Below are 25,181 nucleotides of genomic sequence, written 5' to 3'. Positions count from 1 at the left end.
GATTGGAGTCTTAGCCCATTCCTGTTTTGAATGGGTCACTCGAAGAGGCAGCAACAGCCTGGTTTCCTTGCCAAAGTTTGGAATGTTTGACTAACAGAGGCTCTAAGCAGAATGTTTTCAGAGATGGGGAGAGAAGCAAAGTGAGTTCCCATCGTTTTGCCTACAGTATGTCCATTGACTTGGGAGAGGAGCAGTTGTGCTCACAGCTGGGATTGACAACTGTCTCTCTTTTCTTTTCTTTTCTTTTCTTTTCTTTTCTTTTTTTTTTTTTTCAGTTGGAACAAACTTTTGAGGTCTATTCTTTTTCTCCTTTCAAAATGGTCTGCTGTGTTTTCAAGTATAATGTAGTTGCTGTGTTAAATTTGGGGATAATTGTGAGTAATTATTCTTCCGAAGAACAAAGAGATGAAACTTGGGAGATAGGGATATTGATGCTTTAGCGTGCTCCGTCCCTGCCTTTCTGTGGTACAGTCCCATTCCATACTCTTTGTTCTACTTAGGAAGCTCTTTTTTTTTGTCTTGGAATGAGAATAGCAGCTCTGGCCCAAACAAATTTGGTTCATGGTGAACCCAGTGAAAGCTCCAGGCAGTTAGAGGATCTTCTGCTGTTGTTTTTCTGCCTTTTGTGTGGGTGGACCACATTAAATAGAAAGCCCAAAGCAGACACATCCTGCAGCAGACCTGCTGAATGCTGGCCTCTGTCTAGCCATTGCTTGGCGCCGTGACTCCCTTTAGGGTGCTGTAGTTTCTGCTTGTCATCTGGTGTTAGCTTTGTGAATAATTAGTTATTGATCATGGCTAAGTTATGCTGATCTGTCTTTGTGCTCTTTTTCCTTGGGTCACAAAATAGAATGTAGATCATACACAAAGAGCCTGTCACAATACGTTGTTAATGAATTCTTATTGAAAGTAGAGTAAGGAATGGGGAGGTCTCACTCATCAATTTATTTATTGATAAGTTTCTGGGCTCCTTCTACCCATCCCTTCCTATACTCTAAAGTAGGTGAAGTGAGTGACTCTTTCTGGTATATTGGATAAAACCAGGATGGAAAGTTCTCGAGACTTCCTGATGATCTTTCATTACAGAGAGATGTTTCAGAAGAGTTCCTGCATACATAGTGCTAAGCACTCATTAGCCTGAGTGTACTGTTTGCCAAGAGAGCAACTCATTATTAAAATGTCCTCCCTGAGAGGTTCTTCATAGGATTTCAGATATATTAAAGGCTCATTCATCATGTTTTACAGGTTTGAAAGAGTTGTTGTTGGCCTACAGGTTTATAACTGTTGTCTGCTATAGGGATGTAGTCTTTAATTGACTTGAGAGTTTTCCCCAATGTCTTGGTTAGCATGTATGTTTCATTCCCCATTCTTTTGTGTTCCAACTCTCAGTGTTTGAGGTTTAAGCCTCCCTTGCCACCTTGCCCAGGCTTGCCTTGGAATTCCTGCTGTGATTTAGGTTGGTCTTGACCTCCTGGCGATCCCCTTTCCTCAGCCTCCTGAGAACTAGAATTGCAGGCATGAGGCTCTGTGCCCAGCTTAAGGTATGTCTTTTGACAGGTGTCAATATTTATTTACCAATCTCACAGTTCTTTAAGTTGGAAATTCCATTTTCTATATAATGTTGTGAGGTTTTAGATTCTATTTCTCAACCTAAATTAGAGAGAGGGAGAGAGAGAGAGGGGGAGAGGGAGAGGGAGAGGAAGAGGGAGAGGGAGAGGGAGAGGGAGAGGGAGAGGGAGGGAGGGAGAGAGAGAGAGAGAGAGAGAGAGAGAGAGAGAGAGAGAGAGAGAGAGAGAGAGAGAGACCGACCACCAGGAGATTTTCTAAAGCAAATGTTATTTTCTTGTCTGTATCCTTGTGAGAATGGCAGAGGATTGTAATTAGAACACGGGCCATGTTAAACTGTGAACATCTTTAAAGAGGATGAGGCAAGGGGATGTTCCTAAGGACCAGGAGAGGGAGATTACATCAGCTATTTTTGAATAATCATCTTTGCCTGTAGACAAGAATGATTTCAGTCCAAGGTTGCTGGGCATATCTTTCTAAAAATATCAAGCTGTGGTGCCCATCCGTGCACACATGTGCTATGTAGGGTCTCTCCTGTTAGTCGCTGTGGGACATTCATGCTGAGGACATTCCCTTCACAGCCTCCAGCTTTAGGTACTTTCGGGAATAGGGGCTTCACAGAAACCACATTTTGATTCTGACAACTTTTGCATTTTTCTTTTAAATAAAGATTATACTTCTTAATATTTATTTATCAGCAGCCCTGCAGTTAGACTTTGCTTGTAAATGGTTGAGGCACACTGCTCTCCTGGTTGCTCATTTGGTCCCATGTCAGGGACAGAAGTGATTGGGCTTTGGGAATCAGTGTCATACCCTTTCTGCCACAGGGAGCCATGAGAAAGCTTAGCAGGACCAGGTCTCTGGAGAGCTCTGCTGGAGTCTGTGGATAAATTCTTTTCCTCTGTTCTGTTCTTTGGAAATGGTTATCTTTTCAAGCAGTGAGCTTCCAACAAAACCAGAAAGATGCAGTAAATATAAGACATGGGATGTTTGGAAATAAAAGAACAAAGAAGGAAATTCCATCTGCATATAGAATTTGGAAATGGCATGGACCATGAGAGTTCTAAAACCTTTTGCAATCAATAATATGTTCCATCAATAATCAAACATAATTATGAAAGCAATTCTTACTCATGTGACTGGAGTTACAAGTCAGATTTAATCACCTTAAACACAATACTTAAAGGACTTCAAAACAAACAGATGTCTTGCTGTAGAGATGGCTGAGCGGCTAACAGCACTTGTTCTTCTTGCTAAAGACCTAAGTTCAGTTCCTAGCACCCACTTTGCAGCTCACAACTATCTCCAAGTCTAATTCAGGGGGATGCAATGACTTCTGGTTTCTCTCTCTCTCTCTCTCTCTCTCTCTCTCTCTCTCTTTTTCTTTCTTTTATTGGATATTTTCTTTATTTACATTTTCTTTCCCTGTTTCCCTCCCTCCCGGAAACACCCTATCACATCCTCCCTCCTCCTGCTTCTATGAGGGTGTTTCTCCACCCCCCCCCCCCCCCCCAGCATTTGATTCCCCTACACTGGGGCATCTATTGAGCCTTCACAGGACTTCTGACCTCTTTCAACACTGTACATACATAGTTCTCATACATAGATACAGGCAAAAGATAATCTTAAAAAACAAACCAAACAAACAGATGTCACAAAGAAAACAATCATTAAGTTTTAACCATTTGTAATAAAAAAAACAAAACAAAAAAACAAAAAACTAATGCAGCTGGCAGAAAAATTATCGTGAGAAAATAGAAAAATGTTTGTATCCTAAGCTAGTTTTTTTAAGTTTTACTAAGAACAGATACATAGAGTTTTTATTTGTGTAAAAAAAAAAAGAGTGGGACTCAGTGCACAGGTTAGGGTTTAAAGAATACTGTAAATGCTTAATAAACATGCATACGTTTCCTTTGGTAAGATGTGTCTTTCCCAAATCTCCAGCTCACAGATTGCAACATGCTTAAGGTTTCACTTGGTCCCTTTCTGTCTTATTCCTCTTCCTCCTCCTCTTCTTCCACTTCTTCCTTCTCTCTTTCCTCCTTCTTCTTTTCCGCCTCCTCCTCTTTCTCCTGCACCTCTTCTTCTTCATTTTGGAACAATGCCTGCTATTCTACTACTGGACAAAAACTTCATTTTGTAGTAGCTGAAATTTTTTTTTTTTTTTTTTTTTGCTTTCCTGTATCAAAAACTGTCTCTTTCTCATAGTAATTCTGTCTGTCTTTTCCCTGCCTGCCTCCAGGTTCCAGTGTGACTTTGCTTTCTTCCTTAAATGGACACTTTAAAACAAAGCTCTAAAACTCTCTGCTTTTCGACAATTACTCTTTCTCACAAAGAAAGGATGAATTTTATATGTTACAAGTTTTCCTTCTCAACACATGCTTTATTTTCCCATTTTATTCTCCCATAGGGAATTACCCATCAGCTCAGGTTTGAAGTAGTCATTTTTGTAGTCAAGTCCAGAGAGGAAATCCATCTTGAATTTTTTCCATATACTGACAACATATGAAGATATATACATATATATATATATATATATATATATATATGTGTGTGTATATGTGTATGTATATATATATGTGTGTATATATATATATATATATATATTTTTTTTTTTTCCCCGAGACAGGGTTTCTCTGTGTAGCCCTGGCTGTCCTGGAACTCACTCTGTAGACCAGGCTGGCCTTGAACTCAGAAATCTGCCTGCCTCTGCCTCCCGAGTGCTGGGATTAAAGGCGTGTGCCACTGCGCCTGGCGAAGATGTATGTTTTAATAGACCAAGTTATATATTGTGTTACATTGCAATCATGCAGTTCCTTTGTATATTTAATATTACTTGTAGACTTTATCTTATGTGGCTAATTTATTTTTAGATATACCATTTAACACTCATCTAATTTATTCTTTGATTATATATTGATGAAATTGGAGATGTTACACACACACACAGACACACACACACACAGACACACACACACAGACACACACACACAGACACACACACACAGAGTCTTTATTTTCTGTTATTTCCTTGTCAAAGACAAACCCTAAAAGATAACTATCTGAATTTAATGTGTGGGAGGCAATAGATATTACATTATGTTTTTATTTATATATTAAATTTTAGTTCAGAGTTATGGTTTGATTTTGATATCTAGCAGAGATAATTACAACCTGGTTAACCCATGGAATCCAGACCAAGTTAGTCTTCTAATACTAGCAGGTATCTCTATTTTCATTTTGTGAAAAACTCATAAGACAGTGAGTTGGTAATGTAAATTTATTAGTCCCTAAAAAGAAAGTTGAGTGAAAATTATATTTATGGCAGAATGGAACAAGTTAAGGTCACCTGCTTAGATAATGGAACTTTAAGATTTTTGTTTTGTAGTTTTATGAAGCCTGTAGGGTGCCTTAACACAAAAGTGCCAACCTTGATTCCTGAATGAACTCATGAGTCCGAAAAAGCTGTGTTGTGGGAATGGAGAGTACCATAGGTTTCATATACGCTCTGCTAGAGTTGACTGTTCGCTCCAAAGGGATAGTATTCCAGGCCTCATTGTGGCCAACTTAAATAAGAAAAAGAATCTGACACCCGTCTATCCATGTATGTATGTATGTATGTATGTATGTATGTTCTACTGTCAAACATGTTTTTCACATTTACAGTCTATCTTACTTACCTACTTGTCTTTTGATGAACTCTATCATCTTTCTACCTCTCTCCCTATTTTTCCATCCTCCTATTCATCCATCCAAGTTAATTTTTATTATCAATTTGACACAACTTGGCACCTAGAACTATTTAACCTCAGTTGAAGAATTGCTTCCATCAGATGGTCCTGTGGCCATGTCTGTGAGGTGGTGTTTTCCTGTCAGTTGGTGTAGGACACTGACTCTCAACCTGTGGGTCATGACCTTTGTGGGCTGTAGAACAACTCTTTCACAGGGGCTGCCTCAGACCTTCTGCATAGCTGATGTCTACATTCTGATTCATAACTCTAGCAAAGTTACAGTTAGGAAGTGGCAGTGGAAATAATTTTATGGTAGGAGGTCACCACAGCATGAGCAACTGTGTTAAGGTATCACTGCATTGGGAAGGTTGAGAGCCAATGATCTAGGATGTCCATGCCACTTTGTAACCCCTCCCTCCCCACCCAAGTGGTTCTGGGCTGCATAAGAAAGGTAGCTGAGCATATGCCAGGGAGTGAGCCAGTAAGTAGAGGTCTTCGGTGTGTGAGTTCCTGCCCGGGCTTCCCTCAGTATAGATTGTGACCTGAAGTATAAGATAAATAAGCCCCCTGTTCCCTAAGTTGCTTTTGGTCAGTGTTTTCTTACAGCCATGGAAGAGAAACGAGAATATTATCTATGCGTTCGTCTGTCCTGTATATCTTTTCTGTATGTCTATACGTCTACTATATATAGTTCTCTTTCCATCTCTGTCGTCTCTTTGAATATATTTCTATCTGTTCTCATCAGTCAATCATCTCTATATCTACCTGTTTATCCTTTCTCTATATCAGTTATCTATCTCTCATGCACTAACCTCTCATCTGTCTCTCACTTCTGTCTTTCTGCCTGTATCTGTCTGTCTATCTGTATTGATTAGTTTATTGTCCTCTGTGATGGAACAACATTACCAAGCTAACTTACAGAAGAAAGGATTCATTTGGATTTGAGGTTCCAGACAGAAAGCCAGATTCCAGAATGTGGAGCAGAGGCAGCAGACAGCAGGCATGGTGGCCAAGGAGAATCTGACCGATTGCATCTCTCACTGCAAGCAGGAGGCAGAGTGAGGGAGCTGGGAATGGCTTGTCCCTCAAAGCTCATCCCGAGTGACATACTGCTTATTCCTGGTCACACCTCCTAAATCTACTGAAACAGCATCACCAACTGGGACTGAGCTATTAGTCATCAGTGCCCAGGAACAGCATTCTCATTTCAAATCAGTGCATTATTGTTATTCTGTATGTCTGTCCATCTGTCTGTCTATCTATCCTGATCCCGTCTCTCCCTCTCTAGATATCACTTCTCAATTTCTGTTTATATCTCCCTAATCTACTGCTTGACAAAGATTCCCCAATGTCTTTATTTGGGAATAGCAGTTCCATGGCAACTGCTGCACATTGTGGTGGGAGCATGTATGCCACAGCAGGCTGTGGACATATTCAGAGGTTGAAGCAAGGGAGTGATATTCCAGAACAAAGCATGGCATGGCATTGGATACTTGAACCGTAGATGTTCGACATGGTGATTCATAGCCAGATTGGCATCAATCCCAGACTGAGGGGGTAGATGCTGGGCAAAGAGCCTCCGTGGTGGTGGCATTGTAACTGCTGTGCAGATGTGTGATGATATTAGACACGTACACATCGGTTCTCCTTCTTAGAACTTCCAGGCCTTATTTATTTTTAAAGGCTTTAACTATCCTGTGCATGCTTGGGTGTGTGCACATGCTTGGGTGTGTGCACATGCTTGGGTGTGTGCATGCAACTCAGGGTTCATGGATGGCAGAAAAGAGCAAGAGATCTCCTGGGGCTAGAATTCTAGGCAGGTGTGATTTCCCTGAGCAAGGTGTTGGCATCAGAATTCAGGTGGGTCCTCTGTAAGAGCAATCTTCTCTTAACCACTGAGCACCTCCACAGCTCTGTATACTTGTTTTTTTTTTTTTTTTTTTTTTTTTTTAGTGGTTTAGCACAAAATGAATCCATATGGATTATAACAACTTTAAGTTCTCATTTGTTTGGTTTTTATTATTTTTTCTATGCATTTTTCTCCTTGTAAGCATCATGCTCCCAGTTTCTTCCCTTCCCCCCTTGCCTTATTCAATACCATGTAATGTTTTCTGGTTCCCATCTTATTTTCTGCTGTCTTAACATGTTAAACATCTTTTACTCCTTTTTTTTTTTTTTTGATAATTATCCTGTATGGAAACATGCCTGCTAAATCTAAAGAATAATTTAAATTACCATTACTTCTCCCTAGAAAATGCCAGCTACATCCAGCATGGCAGAGGATGGTGACGCCATTCTTTTTGTCCTTGGCATTAATGTCGCCATGCACTTTAAGTCTACATGTATTTTGAGCTCTGTCACACATAGCTGTTTTGTGTAATCGGTATTCATTGGGTGTGCTCTAGGCATGGACTTGCTTTTCATGTCTCTTTAAATTTCAGGTTTCCCTCAGGGGTCGTTTTCCTTCTGTCAAAAGAGTTCACCATAGAATTTCTTTTAGAAGAAATCAGCTACAGGCTTTGTGTATATGAAAATGATTTATTTCATGTGTGTGTTTGAAAGATACTTTCATTTGACACAGCCCTCCAGATTGGCAGTTTTCTTCCTCCAGCTGTTCTTCTATTTTCTTCTGGCTTCCCATCATTTCTGGTGAGTCTGCGTTCAGACTCACACTTAACAACCTTAAAGATAGAGTAATATGTGTCTCCCCCTGGCTGCCCTCAAGGTTCAAGGTCTCTGTGCTGATTTGCAGTTCTATTGTGGCTGCACAGGATCACTTTCCTTTGCATTTACTTTGCACTGGGTGTTTGGGGTTTGGGGTTGAAGTCTCTGAACTTCAAAAAGGGGTCTCTCCTGACCTCCTTCCTTCGAATACCTTCCCTTTCTGTTGGTCCTAGATCCCCTTGCTGTACCTCCATCTTCCACCCTTGTCTCTGTATTTTCCTCCTCTGTTTATCTTCTTAGTGGCTTTGCCCCAGGTTGTCTTCCATTTCACTATTTTTGTTCCTGCCTTGCCTGCTCTCTAGTTAGCCCATGCAGTGACTTCTCAATGTTAGTTATTATATTTTTAAAGTTGAAAACTTCTGTTTTAAAGATCCATTTGTACTCTACAATCTTCCACCTTGACTTTCAGTTTCTCCACCTTTTATTTTCTAACATTCCAACTTTTTATTTTCTCTAATTAAAAAGATATGTTTTAGTTTTGTTTTTGTGCATCTTTGTATGTCTCTCAGTGTGTAAACATATGCATATGGTACCCACAGTGGGCAAGAGAGAATGTTTTATCTCCTGGAGCTTGTTGTGACCTACCATGTAGGTGCTGGGAACCAAGCTAGGATCCTCCCTCCACAAGACTTTTCAGTGTTCTTGACTACTGAGTCATCTCCCCAGCCCTTATTTTCCCTCTAATTTTGATGTTCCTATCAATTGACTATAAGACATCTCCTGTGTTCTGGGTCTTTTTCTCTTTGATTTGGCCATGTGAACCATCTTTGGTTGAGATTAGTGAGCTCTGCTTGAAGGCTGAACTACACCTATGCAAAACTGTGGAAGTCCCAGACTGTATTATCATCTTCCTGAGATGGCTTATTCCATCTACTGAATTAAGCTTCTTGGTCTCTGGGAGACTGCCCTTGGGCATGATGGTACTCTAAGCGTGGTCATTTCTGTTGCTGTGGTAAAAGACCTCAACAAAAGGCAATTCTGGAGAGAAAAAGTTTATTTGCCTTTCAATTCTAGGTCACAGTCTTACCATTTCTGGCAAGTCAAGGCAGGCACAGCCACATTCAGGAGCAAAGAGATAATAATTGAACCTGCCTGCTGTCAGCTAGCTTTGTGTTCTCTAATACTGTTCAAGAGTCCCTGACTAGGGACTGTTTCCACCCACAATGAGCTAGGTTTTCCCACATTAACAATCCAGAGAGTCCTCCATAGACATGCCCACAGGCTAACCTGGTCTACGTAATTCCTCATTAAAGTGTTCTTTCCAGATGATCCTAGGCTGACTTTTAAAACTAACCAGAGCCTGTCTTGTATTCCCAGTCAGTCTGAGCACCTTGGTTTCTTGAGAGCCAGTGGTGGGCTGTGTGCCTTGTAGAGGTCAACAGTTCATTTTCCAAGGCTCTCCAGAGTCTTCACCCAGAATCTGTTGTGGTTCGCTTTGCTTTGTTTTATTTGTCTTTTATCTGCTGTGTCCCTTTCCTTGATTTTTGAAACCCAAGCCGTTTCTTTTGGAGATAGATGGCAGTTCCACTTGGCTTTCTTCAAGTTTTCCTCCGCCATGCGGCAATAGGAGATGGCAAATGTCCTGGGGCGAAAGAAAGTTGTAACTTATTTACAATAAGCAGCATATATCAGCACTCATGGAACCAGCATACAAGAGCCTCATTGTCCATTTAGAACGTATCTGAAGCTCTTGGTGGTGTCCTGATTTCCATGGACTCTTAAAATGAATGCACTCGTATAGTGCCATGGCTGAAAATAATTTTGAATTTACCATGATAATGTCATTTTCAAATGGTTTTAAGATCCCGTTATGTTTAGACAATTAAGTCCCCTTATGTTAGTTCCGTAACATCATGACACCTCCCAGATATTTGCAGCCGTGCCTGCCATTGTTCCCCTACCACCTGTGAGCAGAAGTTCACAACTCTATAATTTTAATTGTTTAGTACATCATTTAAGCAAACCTTTATTCGGAAACCTTTATTTACAAAACAGGTGCGCTGGGTTGCAATTTCCCACTTTATACAGAATTCCTTGCTTTAGAGAGGAACTCATTTAAATGTAAGATTACCTCTGGGGTAATTAATTATCACCGAGTTTATGAAATTTTCCATTGTGTACAAGTTTCAGGTGGGGTATATTTTTAATTAGGCAGGAAACTAGTTTACATTAATAAAACATCTGAGTTGCTACATTTTAAAATGTAAATGCAACTTGCTGTAACTGCTAATAAATAATTTATAGATGGGACTTCTTTATGATGAGCAGCAGATATCAGCATCCACACAACCAGGGCACAACATCCCTATTGTCCATTTAAGGCATAGCCAAAGCTCTTGACAGTTTTCTGGTCCCTGTTGCCTCTTAAGTGATCACACTGGGGTAGTACCGTTTCTCAACGTAATTGTGAATTTCCCAATGTTGTTGTTGTTTTTCAAGTTGCTATACTAGCTGGTCACATTTGGACAATTAACTCTCCTTATGTTACTTACATAACATTAGGAGTTAAGAATCCTGGCGGAAGGCCTGAAGATCTAGCTCCACAACAGAGGACTTGCCGGGAATGTATGAGGCCAGGGCTCCAGACACAGTACCACAAAATCAAATAAATAACAGATAATTGAAAACCGGCACAAAGCATGTCAAGTGAGAATTATGGTTTCTTTGGGGTGGGATTAATGTTGAATCGGTCCATCATACCCTTCCTTTTTCTTTCTTCTGTCTCCTTCTTTCCAGACTTCCCTTGTGTATCTCTTCTCGAGATAGGTTTATGAACTGTGCCAAGACCCCAGCATTATGTATTATGACTAAGTCCAACCTGATGCATGGCTCCGTAGTTTGTGTCAAATCAGACCCCCTTTTGATGGATGTTAGAGATAGTACCTCATACTCCCGCAGGTACCCCCCCCCCCAACTCCCTTAGGTACTGTGGATGCATGGTGAACATTAGGGTCTTTTCCTCAGGTCCCCACAATGTTGTGTGTTTCTTGCAGGCTGTATGAAAACAAGGGGGAGGCTGACTTCGTGGAGTCCTTGTTGCAGCTGTTCCGGTCCATCAACGACATGATGAGCAGCCTGTCAGAGCTCACAGTCAGGGTGAAGGTAGGTGCTACCATGTTCAGCCAGGCTTAGGCAGCTCCTGCCTGGGCTGAGAGACCCTTAGTTATGAGTGTCAACTTGGTCTATGTGCAGTGAGTTCTCCCCTCCCTAGGTGGCTCAACTATCGCTTATCTCTTTGCTTCATCTCAGAGAAGTCCTGAATCTACTTTATATAAATAGAGGGAATTTAATGCACAGCTTGTCAGGACATCCTGTGTCTGAGACTCTGTGAGGAGCCTAAGGTAGATGGAGCTTTGGTAAGATGTCAGGTTGTGAAGGGGGAGCGACTCCATTGTCCCTCCTTTTCTCTTTACTCATTTCTTCTGTGCGTTTGTGTGTGTATAGATGTGTGTGTGTGTGTGTGTGTCTGTCTGTCTGTGTGTTTGTGTGTATACACACATATTGGGAGTAGAGTTTGAGCTTGGTTCTCATTCCTCACTGGCTGGCCTGGAACTCACTCGGTACACCAAGCTGTCCTTGACCTCACCAAGACCTACCTGTCTCTGCCTCCCAAGTGCTGGGACTTAAGGCATGAGCCATCATGTCCAACCCATGTTGTTGAGACAGGGTCTACAACTCTACCTGGAGTTTGAAAATTAGGCTTAGCCTGACTGGGCAGCTAGCTCCAGGGATTTTTCTTTCTGTGCCTGCTTGTCTTTGAGAATGTAAGTGTGCACCACTGTGCCTGGAGTATATGTATGCTTGCACAAACTCTCCTTATGCCACGCATGCAAACGCCTCTAATGGTTGAGCCATCTTGCTGGCCCCCTGTTCTGTTTTATAAAATGAGTTTTGCAGCATTGAATTCAGTTCTTCGTGCTTGCAAGGCGAGCACTTTAGCGGCTGAGCCATCTCCCCAGCCCGTCGTCTTCAGCCATTTATGATCACCTTGTCTTGGTTTGCTGTCCTTGGGAAGAAGGCTGGGGACTTCTCTAGGACTTTTACTGCTATGGAGTTGTCCCAGAGACAGGGTGTGGAGAGGCCCTGAAGAGCAGCCAGGCTCCTGCAACCTAGGTCATCTCGGTTATGTGGACTTTTATGGGCTGATTTATGACCAAGCAAGCTGTACAGTTTGGAGTTCGCTGCCTGCTAAAATCCAGCTAGGAACAAAAAGCAATCTTCTAAGTGAGTCCTTGTAGCTTCACACTCCACACGGAAGCTGCAGCTTTTCTTCTTTTCTGTTTTTTTTTTAAGTGGATAATTTCAAAAGAGTTTCTTGTTACTATTGTGTTACAAATGTTTTGGACACGCCATCTTCCAGCTGAAAAGCTTTGCTGTGCTATCTAGAATGAGGATGTGTGCGCTCAGAAGTGATTCCTTGTCCCACTGACAAAGGTGACTCTCCCAGCTGACCAAGGCTAAGGCTGTGACCTCACCTCTGCCTCCAGAATGATTCCTGGCTTTGTCTTGTGATCTCTCAGTCCAATTTTGACTTGAATTTCCCCCAGATTGATGATCCGTGAAGAAAGCCGTGTCCTGCATACATTAGAAGTTTTAGGTTAGTTGTTTTGACAGTATGATATTGCCTAGGGCTGCTGTAACCTTCCAGGGTTAAAATTAGCTTTGTACCAGTACGCTTTGCTGAGGAATGTAGTGGCGTTTCAGAGAAACAGGAGCACACTGTGCAAGAATAGATAAAAAACAGTCCCAGGAAGTTTCGAGACCAGAAGTAATTTTAGTTGGCTAAATATACTCTTTATATTATTAAGTTTGATTGGGCTTGACTGGTGTCTGCCTGCCTCCCTGGTATTCGAGTCATTTGTCAGTGGAGCCCAGAAAGCTTTCCCTCCGGTGGGTGTTTCATTGTAAGACAAGGATAAATTCAGTGATGTTCATGCTTGCTGCAGGCCTTCCATCTGCACGTTGGAAGACGAGTCTCTTCTTCCCTTACTGTTAATTTGGTATTGTATGATCTCACCACATTTGCTCTTTTGTGTTGCCGAAATAAGGGACCTGGGACTTGGGCATTGGCTCACGTACCATTTCTACTCTTCCTGTTTTTGCCCTATTGAAATGGAAATAGAATTGTACGGTATCTTAGGTTTTTCTTACTGAGACATTTTCTAGGATTAAATATTGTTTCCCAAAGGGCCACCACTGCTATGCACCCTAGTTCCCTGGTGCTGCTGTCATACAGTTCGTGTATATGTTCTCGTAGTGCATGTGCCTGAAAGTGTGTGTATGTGTCTATATGTATGTGCAGCCCTGTGCGTCTGTGTGGAGTGTAAGCATTGTGAGTCTGTGTGTGAGTGTATCTGAGTAAGCATGCATGTTTGTGCTGTCTGACTGTGTGGATTGCCGTGCATGCTTGTTTATTTCTCTGTGTGCATTCATTTGTAGTGTCTTTGCTGTATAGATGAAGCTGAAAATGGCTTGTGAAAAATGTCAGCCCCTGTTCCACACGATGCTCTCAGGCAGTTTCTATTCTCTTCTAGTCTCCTTTAGTGTATTCTAGACTAATGTTGTTCAGTGGTAAAATTGCTTGCTGGGAAGCCCTGTGTTTTCAGCAAGGGCTAATGGATCTCAGCCCACATTTGCAAGCAGTGCTTTTACTGTTCTTTGGGGCTCTTTCCCATCTTTCCTGTGCAGCAGAGAAGGAATCTGTCATCATAGTTCTCTGAGCTTTCTCTACTGCCTTGCAGAGCCACAGGCCCCTGCCACTTGGGCATGTGGCTGGGACTCGAGTCAAGACTAATTGAATCCAAGGCTCCTGAACGGAGGGTGATGCACAGACATGTGAGGATTTGTCTCCTCCATGGACTGCCCTTAGGAAGAAGTCCTCCCATCTGTCCCCTTTCTCACCCTCTCCCGGTGCGATTTCCATCTGGCCTTCCTGAAAGGAGCTGTGTTGGGATGCTGTCATTGTGTAATCAGTTGGATTAGAGCTGATGGGTGGGTTTTTCCCTCCAAGAGGCATGATTTTAATGTGCCTAAAAATAATACCCTTTCTTCTTGGTCTTATGTCTTACGTCAAATTCTTCGGCATGGGTAAGCTGGCATCTCGCGTCTGCACTGCTTCTTGCAAATCTCAAAGTTTACCCTTTTATTTTCCTCAGACAAACAGTCTGAATGCGTGAGGGTGATGATAACTAACAGTCAGATATGACAGTTTGCACCAGTGGGAACTCTGGCTTCGTGGAGCTTTGACTGAGACGGTGCTCCAGGCCTGGTATCAGCAGTGCCCATTCACGCCCCCCTCCAGGGCTCTTTCATTTGCCTCCCTGTGTTCAAGTTCAGAAGCCAGAAGAGTTGCTCATCACCTCAGCTCTCTGAGTTTCTGCTGTGATTTTTCTCTGTATTCAGAGTGCTCCCACATGGACACAGATATGATGAGTCACGTGTTGACACAGTGTCCTCCCTCGGTGCCTGTGGGACACTGCTTCCCGGACTCAACCGAGATCGATGGAGACCTGAGATGCTCAAATCCCTTGCAAACATGAACAAGCATTTGCAAATAACCTTTGTCCATCCCCTATAGTCTATTGCATTTTATTATTAGCTTAATTTTTTAAGAGGAAAAGATTTCTTTTGCCAAGTGCTCAGCTTACCACCTCAATACATCAAGTCTTCTCTGTATACCTTATGCTACTAATTCAGTGTAAATGCCAAGTAAATAGTGGTCCTGAATAGGGAACGGTGAGAAAAAAAAATCTGTATATTTTTGGTTTAGATACATTTCCTCACAGCTGTTTTTAGTTAGTGCTTGGTTAAAGAGGCAGGGCTGGCAGCATGTAACATATATGACACACACACACACACACACACGTGTACATATACATAGAGAATTACACTTTCATATCTTTGGCATGGATTTGCAATAGAGCCATTAATATAATTCTCTCTCCCTCTCCCTCCTTGTCTCTCTTGTATATACATGTGCACCTGCCTATACATTCACTTGTGGGGAGGGCTGACGTGTAGGATCCCCTTGGAGCTAGAGCTAGAGTTACAGCAGTAGTGTAAACAATGTGATTTGAGTGCTGGGAACTGATCTTGAATCCACTGCCAAATCAGTATGCACCCTTAATGGCTGAATCATCTCTCTATCCCAGGGATGCTCAACTTATGAGTCACAATTCCCTTGGAGGTTGAAAGACCCTTTCACAGGGGTTCCCTGAGACCATGATAAAACACAGATATTTACATTACAATTTACAACAGTAGCAAAATTACAACTATGACATAGCAACGAAAATAATTTTATGGTTGGAGGTCACCAGAACACGGGCAACTATATGAATGGGTTGCAGCACTAGGAAGGTTGAAAACCACTGTGGTTTAACCTGACTCACCAGTGCATTTCACTAGCACATTGTTATCTGGTGCTGGTTGTACTGTTGCTCATTCAATCCACTTCCTCTTTCAAAACATAGAGTTGGTTTCCCTTTAAAAAAAAAAAAAATATATATATATATATATATATATATATATATATTATAAGCAGCTTTTTATGAACCTTCTTCCATGGCTGGCCGTGTCTAGTCCTGGCAGAATCCTTGAACCATCTGGTCCACCCTGAGGGCTTCTGTTTCTGATCCTACATGGTTGTTCTGTGACTGCCCTTTGAACTTTCAAGACTTCTCTGTCCCCTGAGGCGTCTGTGCTGTCTGTGCCTGGTGCATAGATGGCTGTTGACTTAGTTTCCTGTGCACATAGTCCTGTCTGTGCTTCTACTTAATTCTCAGTGGCGGCGTGGAGCGTGGAGGGAACTACTCAATGTCTCAGCACTTACTTTGTTCTCTGGTCATTGGCTGTGTTGGGCACGAAGGAGATTGTGGTGGTGAGGAGAGTAGCCAGTGAGGGACTGGGCCATTGTAGACCAACAGACAGCCTAAGAAAGTCACATTTTGAGTCTGAAAGTTTTGCCCAAAGCAAACAGTATTATCTTTCTTTTACTCCCTTTGGTTAGAAGTTGGCAGTGGTTGCCATGTGGCAGTGGACAGTACAGGAGGTGGGCAGTGTGGGTAGCCACAGCTACAGCATGGTGTGTGCCTTACTTGCTAGTTTCTCAGGCACAGGATGTGATGTTCCCCATGAGGACTTTCCAGGTCATGTCACTGCATAAGGAAAAGACTTATGGGATGAGAAGATAGGAGCAGCTGAAGCTACAGTCTAGGAGCAGCCAACCATGACAGGAATGGCTACACTTGGTTGAGAATCAGCCACAGGCCAGGCCTTCTAGAGAGTACCGCTGACAAGATGCCAGAGTCCAGAAGGTGAAAGACCTAGTTAACATAGAGGTCGTATTAATTTTCTGGGATTGCATAAAGAAACTTCTTCATATATAGTGCCTTGAAACAGCATAGATTCATTCTTTCATAAGGCTGGGGACTGGAAGCCTGGCATCCTGGCACCAGCAGACTGGTTCCTTCTGTGTAGTCTGGGGCAGAATCTGGTAGCCCTCAGCCACCCTCGGTCCATAGACTCATCCATCTGGCTCTAGTCTGCATCTTTGCATGGGGGTTCTGCCTGTGTGTCTGCATCTTGTGTCGTTTCTCCTCTTCAGTTATTTGGAACCAGTACTCACACTACTGAAGCCTGACTCCATGCCAACTTAATTTTATCTGAGAAAGACGCTGTGCGATCCTACTCATAACTGCTTTGGATTTGCATGTAACCTTTGATAAAATCACTTCAACCCACAGCAGAAGTCTCCATGTGTATGAGGGGTACTCAAGACAGTGGAAAGCACTGGAGAGACTTATGGTCTTGTGCTAGGAACCTGCAGTTAGCCTGACACATTACTGCGGGCCAGAACCTTCTCAGATTGGTGTGGACTCAGTTGGCTAAAGGCCTTGTGAACCTGCAGATTCCACTTCTAAGTCAGAGGAGGTTGTGGCCCAGCTTTCAGGTGACCCTGCTGTTTCTGGACTTCATCTGCTCTTTAAGTTGGAGGAAGCCAGACTAATGCTGCATTCCAGTGTCTGTGTAATAGTAGGCGGAATGAATACTGGGGTTTGAGCTGGTGCAGCCTTTCTGTTGGCTTCACCTGTGCTGCCTGCCCTCAGCTTCTCAGCTTTGATTTGTCAAGGCTCCCTTGAATGTGCCTGGGGAGACCCTTGCCCAGTAAAGTTATAGCATGTGTCAGTTAAGAATCAACAGCAGAGAAGAAGGCAATGGAGGCAATATGTTATGTCTTCCTGACAAGAAGCCCTTAGTTTATGCTTCCAAGTCCATTACTGTAGTCTTTGGTCAGCACTTCTTCAGGGGTTTCCAAAGTCCAGAAACTGAGAATTCAGCCCAGGGCTTCCTGCTTAGTAGATTCACTACAAAGGTTCTTACTGTCTCTATAGGGCCACAAAGCATAATCAAGGTCAGTCTGGAGCCCCCTGGCCAGGTGTACTTCTTCCTTTGTCCTGTCTGTGCTACATGCAGGAGACTGCTGCAACAGCCAGCTTTACAGATGTGCAGTAGTAGCAACAACATCCTGCCCACTCACTCTCCTTAAGCATGCCTGCTTTTGCATGGTTCTCCTTCCAGCCTGAGAGAGAAAATTGTTGCAAGGATGATACCTAACATTTGTGTTTTCTTACTTAGTTGTTAAAAGCCAGCTACCTGTCCTGGTGAACATAATTATACCTGTAATTACTCTGTGCCAGTTTTGGGGCATGTGCCTAAGCAGACATGTCTTCATTTGTTCAATCCAGTGATTTCTCATCAAAATAACTTTGCTACTGTTGAATGTAAGGGCTTTGCTTTTACACTCTTAACCCTACAGTGAGTGGTTTCATTAGTACAGAGTGGGAGAGTCGTCTTTTCCTTTAACCTGTGACTGATTTCTGTGTTGATCACCATGACCCTCTTTGTGTTAGAGGCAAGAATTTGAGTTGAAGTCTGGCCAATTTAACCATTCCACCTATTCTGTCTTTTGTATGGGCTTAAGGGGAAATAGTCTCCTTTGGTGCTGGAATTTCTGTTCAGGCTAACATCTTATGTCTTCCCCTTGCCTGGTATCCCTTTAGTGGGTGTTGTTGGTGGCTGGCTATTAGTTACTGCTGCAGTGTTGCTGGGCATTATTGGATGCCTGGTTATATAATAAGCTGGGGAAGTACCAGATTTCAACTCCCATATGGTTTCGGGGAGTTTATCTTCTGCTTTTTTGCTCTGGTGGATTGTGCAGTGTGAAATAATCCTAATCCCTTCTATTTGTGCTGCCTCTCGGTGGCCAAAGCTTTCTGATGCGTGTAATCTCTCAGGATCCCTCAGTACCACTATAGTGCCCGTACAAAACAATAATGCAAGGGAAGACAAAACTAAGGACAGGGTTGTAGATGCAAACGGCTCCGTTTTCACAGCCAGTGGCTCTTGTCTGGGTCTTCGTATGCACCCATCTCTTGGGGTCTTTCAGGGATATGCTAGGGTGGCTACAGACTGACCAGGAGAGCTGAAGTTTCCAGCCTTAGGAGAGCTGATGTGCCTCACACTTAGGGAAACACATTCAGCAAGGCCGTGCCTCTTAGCACTGATCAATTATATCTAGATTTTACATTTCTAGTGTATGGGGCATATTTTGGGTGCACAGTGCAGACATCTTAAATAAGATCTAAATACAAGGAACAAAACCCCTTTCTGTGTATAGATCAGATGCCAAGATGCCAAGAACAGGTGAGTTCTAGATTCACTCCCATTCTAATCCTCACCTTAGAGTTCCAGTGTGATTATTGATGACATGCTTCTGAAGTTTATAGGAGAAATTAAGAGGCCAGACTGTCTGATAGGCTGTTTTAGAAGAACAACCCTAGGGGACTGCCTCTTCTCAACTCAACAGGCATCGCTGGAAAGCTGCCATTGTTTCTGCTCAGACTGAGGTCAGATTCATTCACTTTAGAAAGCCCGGTGTGGGTTGCTTCAGATAGGTGGAAGCCCAGCACCCTAGGCCCGAGTGTGCCTCTGCTTAAAAGTTAACCTCCTCTCAGTGCAGTGATTGTGTCTCCACTGGAGTGAGAAATGTCTACCATCGGGCAGAATGTTGTATTCTTCTCACTATTTAATGATCCCCATGGTCATACAGTGACTGGCTCTTTGAGAGAATGTCCATCCTTCTAAGAATGCCTTTCTGGGCTGGGGAGATGGTGCAGAATGTGAAGTCCTTGCCTTGTCAACCTGAGGACCTGGCTTTGCTCCCCAGAACCCATGTGAAAAACTGGTGTGTGATGGTGTGCAATTGTCATGCCAGTACTGAGAGAAAGAAGGATCCCTGGGCTTCACTGGCCATTCAGCCTTGCCTGCCTCACAAGCTTCAGGGCAATGAAATACCGTGTTTCAATTAGTTAGTCAACCAGTCAACCAGGCATTCCATTCTTTCTTTCTTTCTTTCTTTCTTTCTTTCTTTCTTTCTTTCTTTCTTTCTTTCTTTCTTTCGATCGATCTATCTATCTATCTATCTATCTATCCCTGTATGTATGTTAATGGTACCTGATGTATGATATCCAGGACTGTCCTCTGGGCTCCACACACCCATGCACAAGTGCATATTACAGACATGTATACTCATGTCCCAAGGACTCTAGAACCTTTTTCTGTAAGCAGGGGATATGGGCAGAGGTCCTGGGAAAGAAGAGGCCACTGAAACAAACATGGAGACATAATGGAGGGAGTGGAGAGTTGAGGGCTTAGAGCAGCTCGGAGGAGGGCTTGGGGACAAGCACGTGTGTCTGAAACTATTGTAAAACTGTGACTCTATGAGATGTCCTGGCGTGTCGACTGTGTTGATGCAAAGGGACATTGAAGTCTTTACTGAGACATTGTGCTCACCCTGCATGCTGATTAGCGCATGTCCTGAACCAAGAGGAGCGGGATGCTTAAACCTTCCCAGGAAGAGTGACATTGAGTTGGAATAGTGTAAGGAAGTGACGGAAAGACTCTTCATAGTCCAGCTTTGAAAAACTCATTGGCTCTGTCAGAGTGGATATGTATAAACTGGCAAGATTCTTTGGAGTATTACAGTTGTGTACATTCTCTTAGTGTGTGTGTGTGTGTGTGTTGATGAGACTGCACATTAGGTCCAGTTGGATTTCTGTACTACCCCAGGAGTTATGTTGACGAGTGAGGGAGTGAGAAGTCCTATCCTGAAGGCTTCCGGGATACGGGAGTCCCAGGTAGAAGGGCCAGACCCTAATTTCCTGTTCTTCACTGTGTTGCTTTTCCCATGAGATTACTCGAATCCGATTTTAAATTATTATGCCGGATTTACTCAGAATCCTCTGCCCTCCTTCTGATGAGAAGGTCAGCAGTGTAAGTCTCTGTCCACTGTGGACACAGCACCTCAATGATTCAAGGGGAATTATTTTTCCCTTGGGAAAACCTAGACTTTCAGTATCGTGGGTTGTATTAGGAAAGAGGCACAGCCTGGGCAGGGCTGTGAAAGAAAGATGTATCATTAAAACAAAACAGACCTTAAAGCCTGTGTACCCTTCACATTTAGCCATTCATTCTTAGAGACTGTCTACCCTTGTGTGTGTGTGTGTGTGTGTGTGTGTGTGTGTGTGTGTGTGTGTGTGTGTAGGGGTGTTCAGGTAGAGGCCAGAAGAAAACCCTCTGTGTCATTTCTCAGATGCCATCCCCTTCATTTTTGACCCAGGGTTTCTCCATCATCTGAACTTATCAAATAGGTTAGACTGGCTGGCCAGAGAGCCCCAGGGATCCACCCATATGTGAGCCCCCAGTGCTGACATTCCAAGAGCAGGTCACTCCGTCTCAGTTTCCTTTATCCTTTTTTAATGAGATGAAATTCAGGTCCACAAGCACGAACCTGACGGAACTCTCTCTCCCAGCTGTCCGGTGTTTTTCTTTTTCCTCTAAACCTCCTCTATCCATGCAAACGACGAAGGAAGCACAGCATTCCCTGCCACTCGATTAGGTAGAAACAAGAGTATAATCAACTTTTTGAAAGGGAACATTTGAGAATTTTCTGAGAAGTACTCATTTTTGCCATAAAATATTTTCCATGGCGGTCAGAAAAGCACCTGAGCAGCTGGGGCGCAGGGTCTGCTGACACTCGCCAACTGCCCACAACACCCGCCACAGGATCTTAAGACTTCTGGTGAGTGGAGCACAGCTTCTGCTCCAATCCAATTGCGCGGGACCTGAGACTGCATTAGTTAGGGAAGCAGAAACTGGCCTGAGTAGGGCCACAGGCCTCACCCGGCCGGATCAGCGCCAGGGTAGCGGGAGCGCAGGGTTGCCTGACACCCGCCAGCTACCCACGACCCCCGCCGCAGGATTTTGGGACTGCTGGTGAGTGGAACACAGCTTCTGCTCCAGTCCAATCACGCGGGACCTGAGACTGCTCTGGTTGGGGAGAGAGAAATCCGGCCTACATAGGGCCACAACCCTCTTCCGGTCAGAAAAGCACCTGAGCAGCTGGGGCGCAGGGTCTGCTGACACTCGCCAACTGCCCACAACACCCGCCACAGGATCTTAAGACTTCTGGTGAGTGGAGCACAGCTTCTGCTCCAATCCAATTGCACGCGGGACCAGAGACTGCATTAGTTAGGGAAGCAGAAAAACGGCCTGAGTAGGACCACAGGCCTCTTCCGGCTGGACCAGCACCGGGGTACCGTCAGCTACCCACGACCCCCGCCGCAGGATTTAGAGACTGCTGGTGAGTGGAACACAGCTTCTGCTCCAATCTTTAAATAGTGACAACGATAACAACTAACCCCAGAGATTACCAGATGGCGAAAGGTAAACGTAATAATCTTACTAACAGAAACCAAGACCACTCACCATCATCAGAACCCAGCACCCCCACTTCACCCAGTCCAGGGCACCCCAACACACCGGAAAAGCTAGACACGGATTTAAAAGCATATCTCCTGATGATGATAGAGGACTTCAAGAAGGACGTTAATAACACACTTAAAGAAATGCAGGAGAACACTGCTAAAAAGGAAGAAGACAATAAAGAGGAAGCACAAAAATCCCTTAAAGAATTGCAGGAGAACACTGCTAAAGAGTTACAAATCCTTAAAGAAAAACATGATAACATAATCAAACAGGTAGAAGTCCTTACAGAAAAACAGGAAAACACATCCAAACAGATGATGGAAATGAACAAAACCATACTAGACCTAAAAAGGGAAGTAGACACAATAAAGAAAACCCAAAATGAGGCAACACTGGAGATAGAAACCCTAGGAAAGAAATCTGGAACCATAGATACGAGCATCAGCAACAGAATACAAGAGATGGAAGAGAGAATCTCAGGTGCAGAAGATTCCATAGAGAACATCGGCACAACAATCAAGGAAAATGGAAAATGCAAAAAGATCCTAACTCAAAACATCCAAGAAATACAGGACATAATGAGAAGACCAAACCTACGGATAATAGGAGTGGATGAGAATGAAGATTTTCAACTCAAAGGACCAGCAAACATCTTCAACAAAATTATAGAAGAAAACTTCCCAAATCTAAAGAAAGAGATGCCCATGAACATACAAGAAGCCTACAGAACTCCAAATAGACTGGATCAGAAAAGAAATACCTCCCGACACATAATAATCAGAGCAACAAATGCTCTAAATAAAGATAGAATACTAAAAGCAGTAAGAGAAAAAGGCCAAGTAACATATAAAGGCAAGCCTATCAGAATTACACCAGACTTTGCACCAGAGACTATGAAAGCCAGAAGATCCTGGACAGATGTTATACAGACACTAAAAGAACACAAATTCCAGCCCAGGCTACTATACCCAGCCAAACTCTCAATTAACATAGATGGAGAAACCAAAGTATTCCACGACAAAACCAAATTCACACATTATCTCTCCACGAATCCAGCCCTTCAAAGGATAATAACAGAAAAAAACCAATACAAGGACAGGAACCACGCCCTAGAAACAACAAGAACGTAATCCCTCAACAAACCTAAAAGAAGACAGCCACAAGAACAAAATGCCAACTTTAACATCAAAAATAACAGGAAACACCAATTTCTTTTCCTTAATATCTCTTAATATCAATGGACTCAACTCCCCGATAAAAAGACATAGACTAACAAACTGGCTACACAAACAAGACCCAACATTTTGCTGCTTACAGGAAACTCATCTCAGAGAAAAGGATAGACACTACCTCAGAATGAAAGGCTGGAAAACAATTCTCCAAGCAAATGGCATGAAGAAACAAGCTGGAGTAGCCATTCTAATATCTGATAAGATTGACTTCCAACCCAAAGTCATTAAAAAAGACAGGGAGGGACACTTCATACTCATCAAAGGTAAAATCCTCCAAGAGGAACTATCAATCCTGAATATCTATGCTCCAAATACAAAGGCAGCCACATTCATTAAAGAAACTTTAGTAAATCTCAAAGCACACATTGCACCTCATACAATAATAGTGGGAGACTTCAACACACCACTTTCACCAATGGACAGATCATGGAAACAGAAACTAAACAGGGACACAGTGAAACTAAGAGAAATTATGAATCAAATGGATCTGGCAGATATCTACAGAACATTCTATCCTAAAACAAAAGGATATACCTTCTTCTCAGCACCTCATGGTACCTTCTCCAAAATTGACCACATAATTGGTCACAAAACAGGCCTCAACAGATATAAAAATATTGAAATTGTCCCATGCATCCTATCAGATCACCATGGACTAAGGCTGATCTTCAATAACAAAATAAATAATAGAAAGCCAACCTTCACGTGGAAACTGAACAACACTCTTCTCAATGACACCTTGGTCAAGGAAGGAATAAAGAAAGAAATTAAGGACTTTTTAGAGTTCAATGAAAATGAAGCCACAACATACCCAAACTTATGGGACGCAATGAAAGCATTTTTAAGAGGAAAACTCATAGCTCTGAGTGCCTCCAAAAGGAAACTAGAGAGGGCACACATTAGCAGCTTGACAACACACCTAAAAGCACTAGAACAAAAGGAAGCAAATTCACCCAAGAGGAGTAGACGGCAGGAAATAATCAAACTCAGGGGTGAAATCAACCAAGTGGAAACAAGAAAAACTATTCAAAGAATCAACCAATCAAGGAGCTGGTTCTTTGAGAAAATCAACAAGATAGATAAACCCTTAGCCAGACTCACTAGAGGGCACAGGGAAAGCATCCTAATTAACAAAATCAGAAATGAAAAAGGAGACATAACAACAGATCCTGAAGACATCCAAAACACCATCAGATCCTTCTACCAAAGGCTATACTCAACAAAACTGGAGAACCTGGATGAATTGGAGAAGTTCCTAGACAGATACCAGGTACCAAAGTTGAATCAAGATCAGGTTAATGATCTAAACAGCCCCATATCCCCCAAAGAAATAGAAGCAGTCATTAATAGTCTCCCAACTAAAAAAAGCCCAGGACCAGATGGGTTTAGTGCAGAGTTCTATCAGACCTTCAAAGAAGATCTAATCCCAGTTCTTCACAAACTATTCCACAAAATAGAAACAGAAGGTACTCTACCCAACTCATTCTATGAAGCCACAATTACTCTGATACCTAAACCACAAAAAGACCCAACAAAGATAGAAAACTTCAGACCAATATCCCTTATGAATATTGATGCAAAAATCCTCAATAAAGTTCTTGCTAACCGAATCCAAGAACACATCAAAACAATCATCCATCCTGACCAAGTAGGTTTCATCCCAGGGATGCAGGGATGGTTCAATATACGGAAATCCATCAACGTAATCCAGTATATAAACAAACTCAAAGACAAAAACCACATGGTCATCTCCTTAGATGCGGAAAAAGCATTTGACAAGATCCAACACCCATTCATGATAAAAGTCTTGGAATGATCAGGAATTCAAGGCCCATACCTAAACATGATAAAAGCAATCTACAGCAAACCAGTAGCCAACATCAAAGTAAATGGTCAGAAGCTTGAAGCAATCCCTCTAAAATCAGGGACTAGACAAGGCTGTCCACTTTCTCCATACCTATTCAACATTGTACTTGAAGTCCTAGCCAGAGCAATTCGACAACAAAAGGAGATCAAAGGGATACAAATTGGAAAAGATGAAGTCAAAATATCACTCTTTGCAGATGATATGATAGTATATATAAGTGACCCTAAAAATTCC

The 25,181-nt window shown here is 42.7% G+C and overlaps 1 protein-coding gene across 2 annotated transcripts in view; it reads left to right on the top strand.

Annotated features, from left to right (window-relative positions):
* Dock1 (dedicator of cytokinesis 1) overlaps nucleotides 1-25,181 on the top strand; it is a 502,179-nt gene that overhangs the window by 121,087 nt on the left and 355,911 nt on the right. For both annotated transcript variants that reach the window (XM_021168435.3, XM_085841214.1), the window contains exon 23: nucleotides 11,015-11,123. In XM_021168435.3, coding sequence (XP_021024094.1) covers nucleotides 11,015-11,123 — 109 coding nt within the window. The remainder of the gene's footprint in view (nucleotides 1-11,014; nucleotides 11,124-25,181) is intronic.

Source organism: Mus caroli, unplaced genomic scaffold (genome assembly GCF_978045245.1).
Source record: "Mus caroli unplaced genomic scaffold, Mus_caroli_1 scaffold_8, whole genome shotgun sequence".
In the NCBI taxonomy this organism is placed as follows: Eukaryota; Metazoa; Chordata; class Mammalia; order Rodentia; family Muridae; genus Mus; species Mus caroli.
Note: the sequence above shows the minus strand (reverse complement) of the source record. Positions and strands in the feature narration are given on the sequence as shown.